We start from the raw sequence: 22,648 nt of genomic DNA on the forward strand, positions 1-22,648 counted from the left end.
AGCAACCAGGGCTGTGGGGGACTGGCACCAGGCCCCTGCAGCAGACACACACTCAATGGGTGTGCAGGGCGCTGCCGACCACGCAGTGCCACAGAGGGGAGGCGTGTCCCCCGGTTCTGCACCTCGGCAGCTGGCGCCAGGCAGCAGGGAAGGGGGCCGTGAGTCCCCGGGTTTGGAGGCACTGGGGAGACTCCAACTCCACCCAAAGGCAGTTTAAATGCTACAGATGGAAGCAAGAGGCATCCTCCCCTCCATTTCGGGGGCTGCAACTCTTCTAGAACTGAGTGAAATACTGGAGCAGAAAACAGGCAGATGACAAGAGGAAACAGAGCAGCACACCCCTGGAAGGTGGGCTTGTGTGTCCTCAGGTCTCACGGGGCACGCAAGGAGCTAGAAGGCGAACCGATTAAAAATGCCTAAAGCTCATGTTAATGTTTGGGAACAGGGTCACGATCGCAGTGAGGAAACAAACTCTGGCCCAGACACTGTTCTGAGGTTTGATGATGCTATTACTGAAATAGCACGAGAATTTAGACAAATCTGTGGCTCTGATGAAAACAAAAACAAAGAAACAAAGGCACGGATAACGAGTATGGGGATCAAGAGACCATAAAAGAAGGCTAGTGATTCTGGGGCGTCCCAACCACACCAAGTCAAGGTGTTAAAGAGCTCGGAAGTGACGCATCGTTAGTATCAGTTAAGAGGCAATAATCACAGCCGTGGAGTTATGTCATTTCTGAGCACCTGCTAAGTACCGGGTACCGCTCTAAGCGTATTTCAAGTGCTAGTGTTACCAGCATTTTACAGATGAGGAGACTGATGGACACAGAGGTACTTGCCCAAAATTACCCCAAAATTATTACCAAAATAATTGCAAAAATTACCCAGCTCGTAGGTGCCAGAGGTGAGGTTCAAACTAGGGCAGCCCGGCTCCAGAATCTACTGGACTTCCTGGCCTCACCCCGAAGAACGTCAGGCGCTGAGAAAAATTTTATCCACCCAGTGTGGTAAAAACAGCTGATAGTCGCCATATTGAACAGGTTACCTCCAAGGCAGGGAGTGGAATTGGGTGGGGATGCGGCTATATGGTAAAGCAGGACTTGTATTTTTTTTACTCCATATCCTGGTTTTGCTTACATCTTAATAAGCTTGCATTACCTTTGCATTTTCAAACTCAGACAATAAGAAAAGATCCTTCCCCGCAAACAAAGATCACAGGTGGGGTGGGAGGTGAGGAAACGCAGACACTCTGAAGGCAGGGTCTGGCCGAAGGCACAGAGCAGGGAAGCCAGATCTGAACCTGAGAATCGCGTCTCCACCAAGGCCGCCCCCAGTGCCCCCAAGTCCTCGCCCCCATGCAAGGCACCCGCATACCTGAGACGGGGGCGTAGGTGGGGAGATGCGGCCCCTCTCTGGAGCAGCACCTCTGCAGCACCAGGTCAGGAGCCTCTCGGGGGAGCGTCTCGAAGTCCTTGATGAAGATGGGGGCCTGGGGCCAGCCGATCTTCTCCAGCTCCGGCACGTCCACGCGAGGCCCCACTCCGATGGGCACCACCTGGATGTCTCCGGGCATCCGCCTGATCTCATCTGAGGCCGGGCTTCCCGTGACCATGTAGACCAGGTTGGGCGCCTGCCCCCGGTCCCCCTGGCTGGCCGAGAAGCTGTGCTCTGACAGGTACTGCAGGGCCAGCCCGGTGTTGGTCCGGTTGCCACCCCGGTAGCGGATCTCCCGCAGCCGCCGCAGGACGTCCTCCTTGGACTGCGCCTCTCTGAAGGAGTGCTCCACGGTCACCACGTACGAGTACTGCAGCACCGTGACGTGGACACCGTCCTGGCCCACGTCCATCTGCCGGATCACCTCCTCCAAGAACTCTGTGCTCCTGTTGAAGCTGGCCTCGCCCACGCTGTCCGACCCTTCCAGGAGGAACGCCACATCCAGGACCACGGAGCTCCTCCTGGGCGCCAGCGTCACGGGGACCTGGGCCGTGAGCGGCCGCTGCGTGGGGGCAGGCGCTTCGGGGGCGAGGTCGCAGAGGTAGCTGATGATCTCATCCCTCCGCTGCTCCAGCTCGTCCACGCCACTGAGCACGAAGGCCTTGTTCTCGGGGGCCTGCTTCTCGAGGAGGCGGATCTGCCTGAGGCTGGCGTGGGGCCCGATGCCCACGGGGACCAGGACGACCTTCTTCTTCTTCAGGCCCTGGACGTAGCGGACCAAGTTCCGGGCCAGCCTGGGGGGCTCCTGGCTGGCCGTGAGCAGCAGGGCCACGCGGGAGGCCTCAGGCCGGTCCACCTTGCTGAAAATCTGGAAGAGCGTGTACTTCAAGACCTCGCTGGTGGAGGCCACCTCGCTGCCCGCGTACTTCACCTGCCCGGCGATGCGCCGCAGCTCCGACGGCCGCTTCCGGTCCTGCAGTGCGATGTAGGCGTGGGAGCCGTCATGGTACTCCACCACGGCCACGCGGATGCGCTTCTGGGAGATGTGCAGACGCTCCATCACGCCCACCACGAACGCCTTCAGCGTCTCGAAGTCGGCCTCAGACAGCTTGGAGGAGCCGTCCAGCAGGAAGACCAGGTCCAGGAGTTTGCTGCAGAAGAAGTCGTGCAGGGGCGGCTCCGGCGTGTCCTCCACGTACGGGGTGGTGAGGTCAACCGGGCCTTCTGTGGGGGGCACCACCAGGCCTCCCGGTTCCCTGCAGGCTTCACAGGTGAGGCTGACACCATCACAGTGACTGCAAGAGGGCAGAGACCAAAATGGTTCAGGAAGAACCTCTGGGCACTTCCCAGCCCACTGAACCCGCGCCCCCAAGGAACACTCCCCACTCGAGAGAGACACCATGTTTAACATAGTCCCCAAGCAGCCCCCCTACACACACACACACACACACACACACACACACACTTCCCTTGAGTTTTGATCCCCTTGAAAGCCAAAGATTTCACCCACCCTAGGACCTGAAAAAGAATCTTTCTTCTTTCTTAGCAATCCACACAGCCATTCAAAGTTGGTTTATTTTCAACCTATGTCTCTAGCAACATAAATATTTAATTATAATCCAAGCCTTCTCCCAAATATCTCCAAAGACAAACACTGCTCTAAAATGTTGAGGCTGACCAGGCCTTATAAATGTTCTATCGAAGACAAATGCTTTTCAGTATTTATTACAACAGAATTTAAGCTGCATGAATTCTGTACTATGTTAACATGTTGGGCCCTAAGGAAGAGAGGAAAACTGGAGTAAAATCATTTCAGAGAGATGAATAAAGATGCAAAATCCCAGCTTGATCCGGCAGAATAAAGTATTGGGAGTGGTACACGGGGGTCTCCAAGACGTTAGACAGAGAACGACAGTGACTCACTCATTCTTTCTTGCAATGGACCCACCGTTTACCCCCATCCTGTGCCAGGGTCTAGCTGTGCTCCACACCCAGCCCCAAGCCCCCCACACAAATTCTCACCCCGCCAGGCCAAAGTTCCAACCCCCTGGGCACGTCTCTCTTTCACCAGTGTCCTGGAAAGTGGCAGGCTCCGTCAGACCACAGGAGAAATCAAGCTGCCTGCGGCGGTGACCCACACAGGCTAGAACCTTCTCCTTCAACCCCGGTGGGAGCCCGGGGGCAGCGACCCGTGACTCTCAGTTACAAGAGCCGCATCCTGGGACCTTGGCCATGGCCCGAGGTGTCTGTGCCCCACTGCAGAGTCAGGGGCTCCACCTCTCTTCCTGCCCTGCATCCCCACCTCCAGTAAAAAAGAAATCTGACTTCCATAGATGCCTGTCCCCGGACTAGATGCCACCTCCAAGGATAAGAAGAGACCACGTCCTTCCTTCAGCAAGAAGAGCTAGAAAACCTAAATCTCTTGAGAGATATTTCCTGGAAAAGAAATATAGCCTGTCCTCAAAGACGGAGAAGCAAAGTAAGTAAGAACAGGACATTCTTCCCCAAACCGACACTTCTGGGCAGGCCCCCAGGCTAGACAGTAAGACCCATCACTCCGGACAACAAGGGGGACTGTGTTACCAAATCTGGCAGCGCTCAGGGTCCCCAGCGTTCAAGGTGATTTTCTTCCCGGGCGCTAAGCGCTGCCCGGCCGCCTCACACACAGGGCAGTCTTCAGGGTTGACACAGGTCTGCAAAAGCTCATCCAAGATTTTCCCTGCATGAGAAGCCTCTCGTTAGGAGCCAAAGTTCCCACCTTTCCCACAAGGAAGACTCTCCTTGCACTAGAAGGCCTGTCCCAGCTCTGCCTGCCTCCCCCAAGGGTCCCCTCACTGCTTAGGGAGCATCCTTCTTTCTGAAAAATTAGGAGGGGGTGTTCCTTCCCCCACCTCGCCTCCTCCAAACCCCAGGACAAAGCAAATCTTATCTCCAAGGGTCTTTTTGCTCCTCCACCGAAGGAGATATCTGATAACTCTAGATCTGTGCTATCCAATACTGTAGCCAGTAACCACGTGCGGCTGGTTACGTTTAAATCTCAACTAAGTAACGTTCAATAAAATTGAACATTCAATTCCTCAGACACAGGAGCCACATTTGAATAGAACTTTCCCAGCACTGCGGAAAGTTCTACCAGAAAGCGCTGCTCTAGATGATACGCCCATAAATAGACCCCAGAAGCACCGCATGGGAGCTCAGCTTGACAAAAACCACAGCTGGCCTGGCTTTGGTGGAAGGACACGGAAACACGACCTAGGGTAGTGGGGCTGGGGACAGGGCGCCACCAGGCGAGGCCGAGAAGAAGCAGTGCAGGGAGCCAGCTTTCCTGAGGACCATCCCAGCCCCGCACCCCTTCCCCGCGGGGGCCAGGGCCTCACCCGGAGGGCAGTGTGCGTGACAGCCCTCCACACACTGCACGGGGCAGGCCAGCGGCTCAGGGTGCTGGCACGTGACGGGACAGGCAGGAGCACAGCTGTTGTAGCGCCACTCACACTGGTACCCACCGTCCCGCAGGTTCCGTTCCTCGCAGCTCTGGGCTGTGCAGACCCCAAAACAGGCAGGACCGTTATTAAAGCACCGGGCAACCCTGGGCAACCCCAGACAGATGGCCCCAAGGAGGGGATGAGGGTACTGGGGAACTACGGAGTCACCACGTGAGAGGCGTCTAGGCTTTGAGAGCCCCTGAGCCAGGAGCCTCGCGGTTCTGAATCCATTTTCCTCATAAAAACGATCACCCACTTACATGCAGGAAGGAAGGCGCAACATAAAGTCTGAGCTGCTTGACCACGACGGCAAATGTGATCGTGTCTAATCACAGACACTCTGACCACCTTCTTCTCTTCGTCACTGCTCCCTCTTCTCCATTTCCTTGAATCTCTCTCCCCACTGCTCTCTCCCCATCGCTGTCTCCAGCCCCACGCCTCCTCATGCCCATGCGTGCCTTAACCCCCTTCAGCCTCGGCCATCACCCCCGCATGGGTCTCTGTCTTCTCCCCCACCAAGGCGCCCTTCCTCACCACCCAAGGTCTAAATGCGCGAGGGGGGAGGGGCGTGTCTGGGACCACGAGGGACAGCAGGACTCACGGCACAACGTGGGCGTCCTCCAGGCCACCACCTCGCCGTGCCGGGCACACACGTGGGCGTAGGCAGCGATGGCGTCGCAGAAGCAGGCACAGTCCCCGACGGACTCGCAGGAACAGGTGTCGTAGATGCAAACATCCAGGTATGGCTCGGGGTCCACCTGCAAGGGAGACGCAGGTGGCCTGGGCTGCACTTGGGGACTCTGGCTCTTGGTCTGGGCGTGAATGTTCCAGTGGTCAGAGGAGGGACAGGGGCTCCAGACAGAAGGAAAGATGTGAGGCAATGGTCCCAAGGAGGAAATGGGTAAAAAGGCAGAAATCCTACGTTCTTATGTGGAGTCCAGCAAGAAAAGGGGAAAAAAGCAACCCTGTCAGCCTCTCCTAGAAGAGATGTGCCTGAGAATTTTTCAAAAGAACATTCCTTTCTGTCCATCTGTCCACGTACCTGCTCAGCCATCCATCCGTCCCCATAAGCCACTCCCACCCTCTTGGGTGTCTGCGTGTTTTACATAAACACCACACACACACACATACACACACACACACACACACACACACACACACACAAACACACTCTTTCCTGGCCTCCACTCAGCAAAGAGACTGAGGAAACACATCAGGACCACTCACACTGTCTCGCTGAGATGCTACAGGCTAGCGTGCTGGACCGTGGCCGGCCCGGTGCTCCTGGACTCCGACCCTAGATCTCCCCGGAGGGGAAGCCCACCGTCGGTCCGTGCTCAGCCTCAGGAGCCACCTCTCACCTTCGGCTGCCCCAGACGTGCCCCCCACACCCACCTTGTTCAGGGCAGTTGTGGTGAGGATGAATTCGGACGTTAAGCCGGTCACTGTGCCCAACAGCCCCGGTTTCCCTGACCCTCTCACTGTCCCCGCCCTTCCAGCTCAGGTGCCTCGGGTCTCCACCAAACCAGGGGATCCTAAGTATCCTTCGGGTCCTGAGGGATTAAAAACCACTGGATGGACAGAAAGAGCTGAGACACAGGTGTTCAACCGTCACTCCCACGAGGGAGCTGCCACGGAGCAGCACGCGTGTGCACCTGGCTGTGTGTGTGTGTGTGTGTACATATACATAGACACACGTGTACCCACACATACACAGGTGTGCGTATATACATTCAGACAGAGATAGAGAGAAAACTGCATCGAAACTTGTTTGGGGAATTCCTTGTCACCTTGCGAGATAAAGACACAAAAAGAACCTGCTGTAGAGCACAGGGAACTGTACTCAGTAGTCTGTAATGGCCTATATGGGAATAGAATCTAAAAAAAAAGCAGTGGATATATGTCTATGTATAACTGATTCACTTTGCTGTACAGCAGAAACTAACACAACATTGTAAATCAACTATATTCCAATAAAAAATTTTTTTAAATAAAATAAAATAGAAAACCCACAAGGACCTACTGTGTAGCACAGGGAACTCTGCTCAATACTCTGTAATAACCTAAATGGGAAAAGAATTTGAAAAAGAATAGACACATGTATATGTATGAGTGAATCACTTTGCTGTACATCTAAAACACAGCATCGTTAATCAACTACGTTCCAATATAAAATAAAAATTAAACAACAACAAAAGACACAGAAAGAAGCCATAGAGTGCAGGCTGAAAATCTGGCTTCAAGACCAGAAAGGAGTTTCCGTGAGACAAGACCTGGGAACGGGGGCAGTGGCGCGGTGCCCGGGGCCAGAGACACGGTGGGCATGGGAGAAGGAAGCTCCCGCTCTGATGTCGGAGACAAGATCATCTGTGGGCGACAAGCCCTAAGACTGAGGCTGGAAGAGCAGCAGCATTGGATGCCCAGAGAACCATGCAGAAAAATGATCTGCCAGGCACTGCTCTCCTCACACACCCTCGATTATTCTTTCTGCTCCCCAGCCTGAAGCCAAGAGAGGTGAGCAGCTGCAGACGATCTCTGAGGCTCCTGGAAGCATCCACAGCTAGAAGCGCCTGCCCCCGGGGGCCCCGCCGCCCTCACCAGCCTGTTGCACTCCTGGAAGATGTCGCTGGTGAGGATGCTGCAGGAGGAGTCCACCATCGTCTGCTTCAGGACGTTGTTGTGGCAGGTGGCAGGGGAGGGGTCCAGTGGCACCTGGGGAACCGGGCAGGAGTACACAGGTGGACCCGGAAGAGTCAACCCGGAAGGGCTCCAAGAGGCCCTCTCCCCAGGCTCTGCCCCCGCCACAGGCCCTAGCACCCACCGCCCACGGTCCGCACCGCGACCCCGACCTACTTTCTGGGTGTCGGCGCACCGCGGGCTCACTTTCCAGGAATTCCCGAAGTCCACGGGGTCTTCCTCCACTTGGAGGCTACTGCTGGTGAGGTCGTTGTTCTGGATGCCGTCAAAGTTCCCACACAGGCCACACACCTGCTCCTGGGGGACCAGTGGGGAGCATAAGCTTTGCAAACCTCAGAGCAAACTCTGAGTCAGGAAAGCGAGGGTTCCAGGCAGCATGGGAGGCAGGCTCGCCTGAGGAAGAGGAGGGTGGGAGGGGACAGGGAGGGAGACGCAGAAGGAGACCAGGGTGACCAGCAAAGTCTTGACCTTGCCAAGGCCTTTGCCCGGCTTCCACAATGACCTCATGTTAAGGTTAAGGAAACCAAGGCCATTCACAAAGAGAGGCAGCCCACCCATGTCCCTTGGATGGCCAACTAGGCCTCCAGGGCCCTGGTGTCTGCAGTATAAACCATCAGCTGCCCCAGTAAGGGTCTGAGCAGAAGAGGAGCTGGTCCAGCATTACACCAATGAGAATGTGAGAAGTCTGAGGGGGGAACGTTCTAGTCCTACTTGACCGTGGACAGGTGAGTCCCTTACCTAAACAACTGCAGCCTGTTCGGAGCAGGCTGGCCAGCACTAAATGCCCCCAGGGCTGACGTAATATCTTCCTCAACTCCATGTTCACCTATCATGGGCTGCAGGACACAAGTCCTGACCGACTAATGAATGAATGGGTGGAAACCATCACATAAGAACCCTGGACAAAACCGGAGCTATTTGGCCTGGAAAAGAAAAGATGCCATGCTCTTAGAACAAATTTGGAGCCCTGCCTCGGGACAAAGAAATGTGACTTTTCTATTTTGCTGGGAAACATGGACAAAAGGACAGAGATCTTTACATGGCCCAACAGCCCCCATGGCATGGCCCCTGCCCCGTCCCTGCCCTTGGTAACTACCAGTCACCCCAAGCCCCTCCTCTCCAGCCGCCCTGGCCTCCGTGTCCAAACGCAAACACCGTCCACCTTAGGGCCTTGGCACCTGCCACTCCATCTGCCTGAATTCTCAAGTCAGGACATTTACGCGGCTCCTTCCCTCCCTTCCACAAAGACTCCACTCACACCCTTTGAGACGGGTCTCATCAGACCAACCAGTCTAAAACACACAATATCCCCACTAGAATATGATCTCCACCAGGGTTGTTGTGGACAAAACCATGGTGCCCGCAAAGATATCCACGTTCTCATCCCCAGAAGCAGGAATATGTTACCACACGTGGCAAAAGGAACTTTGCAGGTGTGATTGCGTTAAGGGTCCTGAGATGGGAAGACTGTCCTGGATCATCTAGGTGGGCTCAGTGCAATCACAGGGTCTCATAAGGAGCACAGAAGTCAGAGTGAGAAATGTGATGTGACAGAGAGAAGGAGAGAGAGTGGAAGACGCGATGCTGTTGGCTGTGACGATGGAGGATGGGACCACAGCCAAGAGATGTGGGCAGCCCCAGAAGCTAGGAAAGGCAAGAAGACAGATTTTCCCTAAAGCCACCAGAAGGAATGCAGCCCTGCCGACCAATTGTATACTTTTGACCTCCAGAACCAGAAGATAATCTGTTTGTGTTGCTTTTCTAAGCCACTAAGTCTGTGGTAATTTATTATAGCAGCAATAGGAAACTAATACGAAGTTAAGATACATATAAATATAACTATATATATATAACTATATATATGACTATAACCATGTATACATATGTATGTATAGTTATATATAGTTCTTTCCCTGCTGTATCCACAGTGCCTAGAACAGTTGCCGGGAAGGTCTGTCCTGCCACCAGGGCAGACAGAGCACTTGTCACATTCATGTCCGTCAGAGAAAATGAAGTCCCAGCAAACCATCGGAACCTGGACGGATACTGCAAGCAGCTTTCCCCAAAGCAGGTGCTGAGGGGTTTCACTGCAAGCGTCGGCCGATGCTGGCCTGTGGCCCCGTGGGAGGGTGCACCCGGAACGCTCTGCAGAGTTATGATAACATCACGCATGACCGTTTGCCTCTTGAGGTTAAGAAACCTTGAGAACAGCTCTTGCCCATCTTTTCTTTCCTTCCTTTGTGGATATAAACTGCTTGCCTAGCAAGGCCACTCAAGGGACTGTTTGCAGGGTCCGGGAACCCTCCCTCCTTCTCAGAGACAGCCTGTCTCGGGAACAGCCAAGGTGAACGCTAACCCTTGAGTCTTATTTGCAGCGGGAGGGAGGCTGGACTAGGTGACCACCCACCCTCCCCAAGACAGCGGGCGGGGGCCGCGGACTGCTGCTCAGGAAGCTGAAGATGCAACCGGACAGGATGAGGGGGAAGCGGAGAAGGGCCACCCACCTGGTAAGTCTGCTTCAGGAACACAGAGATACCCAGGTGGCGGTCCCAGACCACGGAGAGGGCCTTGCCCAGCAGCACGGTGATGTACAGGCCGGACTCCACCACCTCAAAGTAAGTCTCATCCTTCATGGACCTCTTCACGCTCACCTGAGGGAGGACGCAGTGTGAGACCAGGACACTGATGGTCAGGTGTAAGGCCCGGCTCCCCCCGCCCCGCGGCCCTCCAGAGCCGCTGGTCATTTGCCCCGTTCGGCCAGAGCTGCGTCCATCTTGCCTACCTCTCTCCAAGAATCCTAGGATAAAGAGGTGGCGGCAAAAACATAATTACAAGATTAAAAATACAATGAAACCTACTGGCAGAAGATCACCTATCACGTCATGAAAAGAATTTTTTGGACACTTGATCATTAAATACACATGGTCCCCTAAAGATGTTTTTAACGTGGTGATGGTTTTAAGCACCTCTAGGCAACTGATTTAAAATGGACCTAGAGACTGTCATACAGAGTGAAGTCAGTCAGAAAGAGGAAAACAAATACCATATGCTAACGCATGTATATGGAATCTAGAAAAGTGGTACTGATGAACCTAGGGGCAGGGCAGGAATAAAGATGCAGACGTAGAGAATGGACTTGAGGACACGGGGAGGGTGAAGGGTAAGCTGGGACGAAGTGAGAGAGTGGCATGGACATATATACACTACCAAATGTAAAATAGATAGCTAGTGGGAAGCAGCTGCATAGCACAGGGAGATCAGCTCAGTGCTTTGTGACCACCTAGAGGGGTGGGATAGGGAGGGTGGGAGGGAGACGCAAGAGGGAAGGGATATGAGGACGTATGTATACATATAGCTGATTCACTTTGTTATACAGCAGCAATCATTGAAAAGCAATTATACTCCAATAAAGATGTTAAAAAAATAAATAAATAAAATAAAATCCCTTATTGGCTTATTAAAAAATAAATCCACCCCTTTATTAAAACGAGCACTAGATTCTCCCCTTTCCTCCCATCTCCCACTCGAGTTGCCGTCAGCAGGAGTCACAGCTGAACAGGGAGACAGGGAAGCTCGGCGCTGGAAGCAGGAATCCCAGACTTCAGCCCCCAAAGGACCTGAGCCCTTGACTCCGCTGACTCGCTGCCGGGGCCGAGCCCTCCCTGCCCGTTTCACGGTACTTGGCTGACCATCTAACCCATAAGACTGAGGCTGACGCTAGGAACTTGTCACCCCTTCACCAAGGTCCTCTCCCTGGGGACACACCACAGGCACAGCCTCCCACTCTATGTCACCACTGTCATCTGTCCTAAGTAGAACTGTCCCTGAAATGGACACGGCTGACCCAAGTCAACAGGTCCTGCTTGCTCCACAGCTATCTTCTCTAAGGGAGGAGAATTCACCTCCCACCCCCTGGTATCAGCAGGGGATCTTCCTGGACCGGGGCACGAACCCGTGTCCCCTGCATCAGCAGGCGGACTCTCAACCACCGTGCCACCAGGGAAGCCCAGCGGTGGGTATTTGCCAGAAGGTAGGATGCGGGCTGAGGCCACGGAACAAAATGAAGATACGGGGAAGGGGTGAGCCCAGACCCAGGTCTCCCAGGTACCGATGTGGCCAGACCAGCACAGCTGTGCTCCAGGGACCCCTGCCACTTCAGATGCAGGTTCCTGGGCCTCACCCAGACCTGAGCCAGGACCTCAGGGTGGACCTGAAGGTTGGTGTCTTAAACAAGGTCTCCTGGGTGGTTCTCAGGTAGACCTCTGAGAGCCACTCCGTGAGCTCTTAGCACACAGGGCCTGAGTCTGTGCACTTTGAGCTCTTTAGCAAAGATTTTATCTAAAAAGAACTGAAAAACATAAAAGAAGGTAAAAATCCCCCCAAACACCATCATCTCCCAAAATATATATTTATATATGCGTGTGTATATATAACATATTGGATGTATAATAAGTGTGTATATACTTGTATATATATTATATATGTATATATATGTATGTATATGTGTGTATATATTTTTGTGAATATATGTATACAAGTGTGTATATGTGTGTATACATTAGTATATAATATATAATGTGGGTACATAATATATACTATATATGTGTGTATATGCGTGTATATATTTGTATATATAATATATGTAAATGTGGGATATATCTGTATATTATGTATACATGTGTATATTTGTATGCATAGTATACGTGCATATATGTGTATATACATTTGTATATATAACACGTATAAATGTGGGTATATATGTGTATATTTGTATGCATAATATATGTGTACATGTGTGTACATTCATATATATAATACATAAAACTGTGGGTATATAATACATATGCATTTGTGTGTATACTTGTGTGCATAATATATGTGTATACATTTGTATATATAATACATATAAATGTGGGATTTAACATATATGTATGTGTGTACTGTGTATAACATATTTGCATTCATAATGTATGTGTACATATGTGTTCATACATTTGTATACATTATATTTATATATATGTGGGTATATAATATATATGTATATATGTGCATATACATTTGTATATAATACATACGTGGGCTATAATATATATGTATATATGTGTATGATATATTTGTATGTATAATATACATGTATGTGTGTACATTTGTATATATAATATATATAACAGTGGGTATATAATATACATGTATATGTGTGTATGCATAGTATACTCGTGTGTGTGTATATTTGTATATATAGTGTGCATATAATATATATGTATATATGTGTGTGTATATACGTATTCCTATATGAAAGTCCTCCCACCCTCCCATCTCCCGTCGCCTCCAGAGGTCAGCCCTGGCTCTCCCAACGCTGGTGCAGATATGGTTACACACCCTTCTCCACATGTGTGTCTGCACTTCCTTCCACTAAAATGGATCGTGTAATCTGTCACCACCTGCCACCCGCCACCCTCACAGGACGAGGCGAGGTCAGAGGATACAGCGCTACCTCATCTCTCCACTGGCTGCACGACGTTCCATCCACACACGTTCTGGACGAACACTCGGCATGTGCTCTTCATCAGCCAACGGAGGGGCATGAGGGTGGAGGGACGAGCCCACACTCACCTCCCCATCAAACAGCTCAATCTCGCCTCCTTCCACCAGGATGGTGACGCGCCTCCTGCATTTCAGGGAGGGGTAGCTGCACCCCTCGTTCCCCACCAGGATCCGGAAGGTCCCAGGGTTACTGCCACAGTAATCCTGGGGAAAAACAGGTGTCAGGATAGAAACACTATCCCTGCTGCTCCTCCCCAGATCAGCAGACTGGCGTCCCATCACCTCAGGCCTTTGAAGGATGTGTTACAGGAGTTTGCCATGTCCACGGGTGTGTGAGAGAGACAGACAGACAGAGACGGAGGACACTCACAGGTGTGTCACCCTCAGCCATCACCTATGAACCAGGTGCCTACAGCCAGGTGGGGGGGGGGTGGTGAGGGGTGGGAGGGAGAGAAGGAGGGACACAGGGAGAGGGAACGTGGACCCATCCGCCTACAGCTCCCCCTGAGCCTGTTAGTCCAGCCTCAGCCGGGGAACTAGCACAGTCCAGCCACGTGGCACCTGGCAGCTCTAAGTTCTGGTGGAGTCCCTCTGGACTGCTGGCCCAGAACTGTAACCAAAGACTGCCGGACCCAGCAACACCAGCTGAGCTACCGTCCGTAGCAGGGAACAGAGGGTATGGGAGCACTGGTCCTCGCTGGGGAATTGCATAGAAAGGAAGCAAAAGCGGACACGTTTCTGGCAAATATCTCCCATGGTGGCTATTGCTGTGATGTGATGGGAAAAAAAACACCCAGCACAGAAAAGCTAGGGGTGGGCCTTGTTTCTGCCACTTACTGGATAATATTGAGTAAGTCACTTACCTCTCTGACCCTCATAAACACACACACACACACACAGAGGCACACGTACAGAGACACATGTTCACATACACACAAAGACACACACACATACATACATACCACACACACATATATAACACACATGCATGCACACACATACAAAGACACATACACTCACACACACATATACATACATTCCACACACACGACGTGCCCCTCTGTAAGATGGGATCCGCCAACTTGATGGGATTGGTAGGTTAAACGGGTTTGTCTTGGGTTAATGGGATCGTGAAAGTTAAAAGAGGGAACGAAGGTACAAGTGCTTTGTCACCAGCTGAGATTTTTCTGAAGGAGAAAGAGTTAAGTCCTGATAACACCTCCCAAAGAAGGAAGGGAGGAAAGGGAGGGGGGCCCTGGACAAAGTATCAGAGGGGACAACGGCACTGGCGGTGGGGCAGGAAAAGCAGCCCCACGAGGGGCATGACTCGGAGGGGCTCCGACTGGCTCCTAGGCTGAGGCGGTAGGTCTGACCGGCCCCTCTCGCTGCACTGAAATGTCGTGTTTTCTGGGTGCCCAGATGTGAACCTGGCTGGGGAGTGGAGCCCCAGAGCTGGTATCACCCCATCTTCTGCTACCAAGGCTGGGAGGCAGACAGATAACAGAAAGACGGGCTTCCATAGACGATGTGTGGGAAAGCCCTAGAGGGTTCCTGGGTGTGGGTAAAAGCATGTCGTGGGGTGCACGCCCGTCTCCCCAGCGCGCCGCCCACCTCTCTGGGGCCAGCCTGGGGCGTGGGCCAGAGGCAGGGGGCTCGCTCCCCGTGCGCTGGGCAGGCGTCATGCTTGGTGCCCCTGCCCCCGTTGCCTGACTCCCGTGCCCTGCAGCTCTGTCTCTGGGGCTGAGGCTCCCTCGGGTCTGCGGTCCTCCCTCCAGCCCACACCGAGCCCCTCCCCTGACGCCCCCGAGAGTGGAGACGGAGGGACCACAGTTGTTTAAGCTGCGCAGAGCCCAGCCGCCTGGAGGACAAAGCGCTCGGCCCTCCTTGCTCACCAGCAAGAGAAATTTGCAGGAATCCGTGGGCGGGAAAGGGGGCAGAGCAGCCCTCACGCAGCAGCTACGATTCCCCCAGGCCACTCCTCGGCCTGCCGGGCAGCGGGACCTTCTGTACCCACAGCCCCTCACCGCCCCCCCCATTCTGAGCTGCATGAGGTTAGAAATGAAAATGGTGGAGAATGCGATGGAATGGAATGGGGACTTCCCTGGCGGTCCAGCGGTTAGGACCCTGCACTCTCACTGCCGAGGGCCCGGTTCAATCTCTGGTTGGGGAACTAAGATCCCACAAGCCTCGAGGTGCGGCAAAAAAAAAAAAAGAGAATAGAACAGAATAAAATAGAATAGAATCACAGGGTGGGAACGGAACTCCAGGGGCATTTCAACCTTCCCCGAGTGGGCTGCTCACTGCCCAAGGATGGGGGCAGGAAGGGTGCTGGGGCTGAAATCCAGCCCGGGCTCCACTCCCCACTGGTACCCTGACTGAGGCCGTGTCTGCAGAAGGAAAGGGAACCTTCCTCTCCTTGCATTGTGCTGGGACTGGGGCGGATGGGAGCCTGCCCCACACCAAGGCCAGTCAACGAATGAGCTTCTGCCCTGTCCTGGGAGGCGTGCAGGTGAGCTGGAGGAACACAGCCATCACTCAAGTCTCGAGGTCCTGCCTCTCCAGGGGCTGGAAAATCACTCCCGTAGAAACCAGCGCCCAGAGCTGTTTCCCCCGACAGAACGGTGGCATCCAGCCTGGGAGCACACCCACCCCCGAACCCTGCTCTCACCTGTGCCAGGACGTACTGGCACTCCCCGGGAAACAGGTACTTGAGCCCGTCAAAGGTGAGGTAGTGAGCCAGGCCCAGGGCGGAGCAGGTGGCATCGCACACGTGGTCCGTGCAGTTCCACTTCCGGTCCCGACAGACACTGGGAACAGGATGAGGGGGGTGAGGGCGGGGCCTTGGGGGTCAGGACAGCAAGGACGCCACCCACCCTCCAGGAGGCCTCAGGAAGCGTCGGGAGGGTGGTCTGCAGCCTGTGGATCGGACCTCACAGGGCCCCGCGGTCATGAACCCACACATTTTTAGAGCACGGGGCCCAGGAGGAGAGGGAAGCCATGCTGCGCCCCCACCCGTCACAAGGCAAAGAAGGGCCCTGGTTGGCTGAGGTGACCCAGGGACACTCTGTCACCACCTGCTCCGGACGTGCCAAAGCCCAGCCTCCCAGGACATCACCTGGGAGGGGCCACAGGGTCTCTACAGAAAAGACACTGAGGCCGATAGCCCCTCTGAGGCTAAGGGGACACACGTCCAGAATGGCAGGAAAATTCTGAGCTGGGGAAACAGTGACCAGCTGTGAGCTTCTGCCAGGAGAGGGTGGGCAGCAATGTGTGTAAACCCGCAGCGACTTGCCGGCTGCCCTATGGCCCCATCCCTCCGCCCAGTAACAGAGCCGACATCAGGAAGCCCGACAGGGGCGGCAGCGGTGGAAAGCTCAGACCTCAGGCCCCAGACACTAAGCCCCTTACTGCCTGTCCCCGTAGCCCTTCCCTAAAGCTGTGCACTGCCCCAAAGAAAGGCACGGTGAGTGAGCAGAGCCTGGGGTTGTGTGAAGGATGGTCTCTCTCCAGGCAAGCACACTCGCAATATGGCTGGGGGACAGGACAAGGCCAGAGAAGGACCCCCGATCCCGTGCCCTGGGATAGCTTGGTCACGCGTGCAGTGATGGATATGGCCCTTATCTTCCCCAGGAAACACTGCTGTCTAGAAAGTGTCCCCGTGGGGTGAGTACACAGGATGATAAAGTCTCCCATTTGACAGATGGAGAAACAGAGGCATAGAGAAAAGGAAAGGAGCAGCCAGGTTACCACGGGTGGGAGGGGAGCAAGTACCAGAGCAACACCCCACCCCCCGTCCCCAGCATCCCTGGAACCCTTCCCGGCCTCACCAAGTATTGCAGTCCACCTTCACCGTCTCTCCGGGGCTATACTCTCTGCCCTGGTGGAAGCAGGGACACCTTTCCAGGGCCACACACCTGTTGTCCTGCCGGACCTAAGGGAAAGCGATCCAGAAGTCTTGGGGCCGGAACGAGTGATCCAACAGCCGCGGCCAGAGGCGGCCCAGGGAGCCCACGCCCAGTCATGGGCTGGAATCCCGGCTCTTGTCTACACTGGTCCCCCTGGCTCAGCTGAAGACACTCTGACCCCCTCCGCCCTCATACACTGCAAGGGCAGGAGCCCTGGGACCTGGTGGAGACTCTGATAACACGTCAGAAGCCCTTGAGACGTGCATCTCCTTAGACCCAGTAATTCCTCCAGAGGACTTCTCCAAAGGTAATAGAGTTATAGGCAAAAACTAATGTACAATTATTTATCATTCCAAAATAAAAATGGAAGCAACTAAGTGTTCAACAGTAGGAACGTGATTAAACCCATTAAGGAATCTCCAGGTGATGGTGTCCTGTGGAGCGCATTAAAGTCTGAAAAGTTTTGAGAACTACTTATGCTGTTAATTTCTAAAACAAGGGAGAAAAAAAAACTGTATACACATATGGTCCCAATGATTAATATATATATGCATATATTTCAACAAAAAAAAAAGTCTTGAAGGAAGTATGTAAGTTGCCTCCGAAGGGCTTGGGAAGTGTAGAAGTTGCCTCTGGTGGGCTAGGATAAGGGAATCTTATTTTCTTTTTTGGTTTTTAAATTTTTTTTCTGAATGTTCTGCATTGAGCATCTACTATGTTCTATAGCTGAAAAAAATGGATAATGTATTTAATAAAATGAATTAATTAGTGAACGATGCACTTAATGCTGTAGAGGTGAAAGTTGAATAGTGGCCACAGGCAGGGATGGACCAGAACCAGAGGCTGGGGGTTTTCAAGCCCTACGTGCACCCTTGTCACCCCGTCCCCTGGCGGTCCAGCACACCCTCACAGGGCCTGCCCTTCTTCCCCACCTCCCCACCAGTGAAGGAGTAACTATGTGACAGGTTATACTCCTCAGGGGTGCCGGGGCCAGGAGGAAAAGAACGAAGACCTGCTGGCCCCAGTGACCTGAGGGAGAGCTGGCCAAACCCACTCTGATCCCACACGGAGATCTGCTTCTGTCCCAACCCTAGGAGGCAGTCCTGGACGCCGGCTCTGCGTGACCCTGGGTGAAGGACCACGGCACTCTGGTTCCAGAGCCACCCGAGGGGTGAGAAGCTGCTGGTCTGGGTGCCTTAGCATGTGTGCGATCCCGTCACTCTGCAGACAAGCCTGGGTTCCCTGGGCCTAGAGCCAGACAAAGCCCTGGGACAGAGTGGTCTTGGGCTGAACAAAGACTAAACTCACGTGTGTGCATATGTGTGTGTGTGCATGCAAGTGTGTGTGTGCATGCGTCTGTGTTTGCATGCATGTGTTTGTGTGTGTGAGTTTGCATGTGTGTGCATGCATGTGTATGTGTATGTGTGTGTATGTGTGGGTGCGTGCGCGCGTGTGTGTGTTTGTGTGTTGGAAGGGGTGGAAAGAAGAACCTCCACGACTCAGCCACCAGCTTCATGCAGCCTCTGGCGTGTTCCCGAGTCCCTGAGGCCTAAGGGAAGGGGCAGGATGGGAGCTAGAGTGAGGTAGATGCAGGGGGACCACGCTCTAGGTGGCTTGTACCTCCGGGGGCCACAATGTCCTTGGCAGACATCCAGCTTAGGCACCCGGGAGGGAGGACGGCAGCCCAGTGGGAACAGGGAGGATGGGAAACGTCCCTCCACCCCAGTCTTCAAAAGCCTTGCAATCAGGCTTCACCCCCACACCCCCCAAGCTTGTCATCTTTGATGTAAGTCCCAGACCCGCCACCTCGTGGCTACTCTGGGAATGACTGTGGCCTCCCTGTGGACCCCCGACCTGCTCGCCAGCCCGGGCTCCTGCAGTTAATGGAGACCAACCAGACAACGAGCCTCGTTATGGGAAACATTATGTGAGGCGAAACGATGCACCTCCCCTGAGCGGAAGCAGGCTGCAGGGAGGGCTCCCAGGCCTCTTGGTCTGCGTGCTGGACGTTTTTACCTCTCTCCAGGGTGGTCAACCCACTGACAAAAAGTCCTGCACTCCCAGGGCCCAGGTAACCCCTCGCCTGAGCCAGGGGTGAGTCCCAGGGAGCCCGGCCCTCTTCCAAGGGACAGAAAACTCAAATCCCAGTTTGGCCATGAAACAATACTGTCACCCCCTTCCGAGCTCTCACTGACAAACCACATGGCTCCTCTCTGCCCTGCTTATTTTAGTGAAAGGAGATGACTAATGGATGGATTATGATATTAAAATAGGACCTTGGTATCAAATGAGGACAGGGGCATGGGTTTAGACCTAGGTCAGAGGTGGAGGAAGCAAAGTGGAGCCTTAAAGGGAGAGGAGAGGTTTCTCAGCAGGAGGCTCCCGACTTGGAACAGAAGATCAAATATCACCCGCCCAGCCAGAAGCACCCAGAGTCCTAAAGCGCTAAGAATCCAGAGAGATAGGAAGATAAAGACACAAGCAGGAGACGACGGGATGGAGATGAGAACAGGTCCACGTGTAGGGCGGGCCAGTACAGCAGCCCCGAAGTGAACTTCGTGCAAGTCACTTACTTAAACTTCATGTTTGAAAAGAAGAGACCCATTCCTGCCTAGTGTTTTTCCCTTTAGGACACCAGAAGGATAATAAGATAAAGTTGACGAAAGTTGACGAATGTCCTTCAAGGACTTCAGAAGAAAACAGGCAGAAATAGCTGCCGCCATTGTTCATCAGCTCCTGACACCTTGAGTAAGAAAGGCACGTGCTGAGAACACAGTCCTGGGTCTTGATCAGCAAGAAAAATTCTGAAGTAGAAAAAAATTGGCATTGTTGCTCTTCTCTGAAAAGGCCCCATCTTCACCCCGCCGTACTGACCCATTCTCCAGAATCTTTTATTGCCTTCCAGCTGTCCTCTGTTCTCCCCACCAATACTTCCAGCTCAATGCAGCTGCCTTCAACTAGATGTTTGCTAGAGGAAAGAATCTGATGAAATAACTCATGCGAAAGTGTGAATGACTTCCTATGAGGATTTATAAGATAAGCTTTTTTAAGTTGTTTTTTATTAACCAAACTAAATTCATACCTAGTATATTTCAGTAAACCTGATTAGGTGACAATTCATAGGAAGTGTAGGAGATATCTTTGAGACAGGAGGGCTTTCTTGGGCCTTTTAGAATTACATCTCGTAGGATTTACAGTGCGCACATGAGCGGCCCTCTCTGGATGGGCCCCTGAGCCCAAGCCCTACCTTTCAAAAAGCAGCACCAACCAAAGGGGAAAAGGGGGGAGGGATAAATTGGGAGATTGAGATTGACATGTACACACTACTATACATAAAATAGATGACTAATAAGAACCTGCTGTATAGCGCAGGGAACTCTATTCGATGTAATGACCTATATGGGAATAGAATCTAAAAAAGAGGGGATATATGTATATGTATAACTGATTCGCTTTGCTGTGCACCTGAAACTAACACAACATCGTAAATCAACTAGACTCCAATAAAAATTAATTTAAAAAAAAACAAAAAACACAAAAAAAAACAAGTAGCAGTGCCAAAGCCTTTTCAGTCTTCATAGTGGGCCAGGGAGAAAACTGGGCCTCAGAGGACCAGGGAAATGAACACACGTCTCAGCTGCTGAGAGCTTTTCCAGTACCAGCAGAACTGGGTACCAGTTTGGAAAATGTGACCACTGGACTTCAGGGCATAAGTGAGCATCTCCCAGACAGGGGTACTACACTGGGAGTCAGGAGGCCGGAATTTCCACTACACAGTTATGTAGCCTTGAATGGTTCTGTGTCCTTTCTCTCCTCGGTCTCCTTCTGTGTCCTTGGGGCAGGGCGGGACGGCGGCGGGGGGTGTTGAAAGCGTGAGTCTTAAGGTCTCCTGGCTCTGCCTGGAGACAATTACAGCCCCGACTGGGACGGAGTGAGCCGGGCGGTGGGTTGTGCTTTGCTGCCACCTCGTGGTAGAAGCAGGTAATAGTCTAATTTAAAGGCAGGAAGTGCATTCAAGGATTTTTTAACCGTAGAAAAATACTTGGGAAATTTTCTAGTGCAACCCCTTCATTTTATTGATCTAGTGGGTCTCACATGTGGATCCTGAGGTCCAAAACATTGCTCCCCAGTGTGTACTAACTTCCTATAGCAACTCTGTCCATAATATGGTTCATGCTTTTCCTCCATGAACTTCTTGTAACCGCGGTCATTAAACCACCACTTACGAAGCGACTTCCATGTACCCACCACTGTCACCTCCAACGCTCTCAAGAACCCTTCTGACCCAATTTTACAGGTGAGAAAAATAAAGACACAAAGATGTTAAGTGGCTTGCCACTCTGTTGAAGTAAACGTCAGGCGCCCAGATTCAAGCCTGGAAGCTCCGGGCAGCTTCTGCACCAACCACCCATCAGTGTGGTCAGAAAGCATCCTCACCCCTGGTCCTATGCAAGGAGACCTTGGCACAGGTGTCAGGAGCAGATGGAGTGAAGCAGAAAGCCTCTGATCTGAGCGGGTACCAGGCCCGGAACAAACTGCAAAGAGGGGGGTGGTCCCCAGGACCAGTGCAGGTCTGTGAGGACGTGAGTGCAGCCAGGAGGGTAGCAGGTGTTTAGAAAATCACGTGCGACATATCCTGTCTGTTACTCATGTTTGCATGTCATTGCCTTTTGCTTCATTTTTCTGATAATTCACTTCTATTATATTTACAAAAGCTTTGGTCCACAACAGATTGGAAATTTATGAAAATGGGCCCTTCCTGGGTCTCTCCCGTGGACCAGAGGAGGGGGCCGGCCCAGCCTCTGAGACAGCCTCGGTTATGGACGAAAACAACAACTGAAGCTATTCGCATGATCCCACATGCCGCGGAGCAGCTAGGCCCGTGAGCCACAATTACTGAAGGCTACGCGTCTGGAGCCTGTGCTCTGCAACAAGAGAGGCTGCAATAGTGAGAGGCCCGCGCACCGCGATGAAGAGTGGCCCCCACTTGCCACAACTAGAGAAAGCCCTCGCACAGAAACGAAGACCCAACACGGCAAAAATTAATTAATTAATTAATTAACTCCTACCCCCAACATCTTCTTTAAAAATTAAAAAAAAGTGCTTTCACATACGACTCCTTCAGGCCCATGTGTGAAGGCAGAGCAGGAATTCTGTGCCCATGTTACAAATGAGGCAACTGAGGCTCAGCGAAAGTGAATGTGCAAAATCAAGGAGCCAGGAAGCGGTGAGGCCGGGCTGGGCCCTCGGGCCCCTGTTCCTACTCTCCCTGCTCCCTGTGGGTCTGCCCCCCAGGAAGGAGCTGCTCCCCCCTCCTCTCGAGTCCTCAGAACCCCTGACCTCTTCCCCCAAACCCTCAGTGACATGCCACAGCCTCCCACCTTCCACAGGGGATGGCCGACGAGACACACCCCCTCGGAGGATGTCTGCACCCATGGGCCCAAACAGTGTTTTCCGCTCCTTTTCCTTTGCGTGGAGGCCAAGAACACACCGCGCACTTCGTGAATCACCCAGACTTTCCTGCTCGCAGATCCGGCCTCCACGATTTGCATGTTAGCTGGCATCATAATGAAGCAGTTGTGAAAA

The 22,648-nt window shown here is 52.9% G+C and overlaps 1 protein-coding gene across 5 annotated transcripts in view; it reads right to left on the bottom strand.

Moving 5' to 3' along the window:
• Nucleotides 1-22,648, bottom strand: part of VWF (von Willebrand factor) — a 144,941-nt gene that overhangs the window by 43,710 nt on the left and 78,583 nt on the right. For all 5 annotated transcript variants that reach the window (XR_004476449.2, XM_004279025.3, XM_033404274.2 and 2 more), the window contains 10 exons: nt 16,985-17,088; nt 15,826-15,964; nt 13,227-13,361; nt 10,118-10,264; nt 7,770-7,910; nt 7,515-7,628; nt 5,518-5,674; nt 4,812-4,970; nt 4,018-4,153; nt 1,375-2,729 (listed from right to left, as the gene is read on the bottom strand). Coding sequence is in view for 4 of the 5 variants with exons in the window: in XM_004279025.3 (XP_004279073.1) it covers nt 1,375-2,729; nt 4,018-4,153; nt 4,812-4,970; nt 5,518-5,674; nt 7,515-7,628; nt 7,770-7,910; nt 10,118-10,264; nt 13,227-13,361; nt 15,826-15,964; nt 16,985-17,088 (2,587 nt within the window). In the remaining variant the exon portion in view is untranslated. The remainder of the gene's footprint in view (nt 1-1,374; nt 2,730-4,017; nt 4,154-4,811; nt 4,971-5,517; nt 5,675-7,514; nt 7,629-7,769; nt 7,911-10,117; nt 10,265-13,226; nt 13,362-15,825; nt 15,965-16,984; nt 17,089-22,648) is intronic.

The sequence above is a fragment of the Orcinus orca genome, chromosome 11 (assembly GCF_937001465.1).
Source record: "Orcinus orca chromosome 11, mOrcOrc1.1, whole genome shotgun sequence".
Taxonomy (NCBI): domain Eukaryota; kingdom Metazoa; phylum Chordata; class Mammalia; order Artiodactyla; family Delphinidae; genus Orcinus; species Orcinus orca.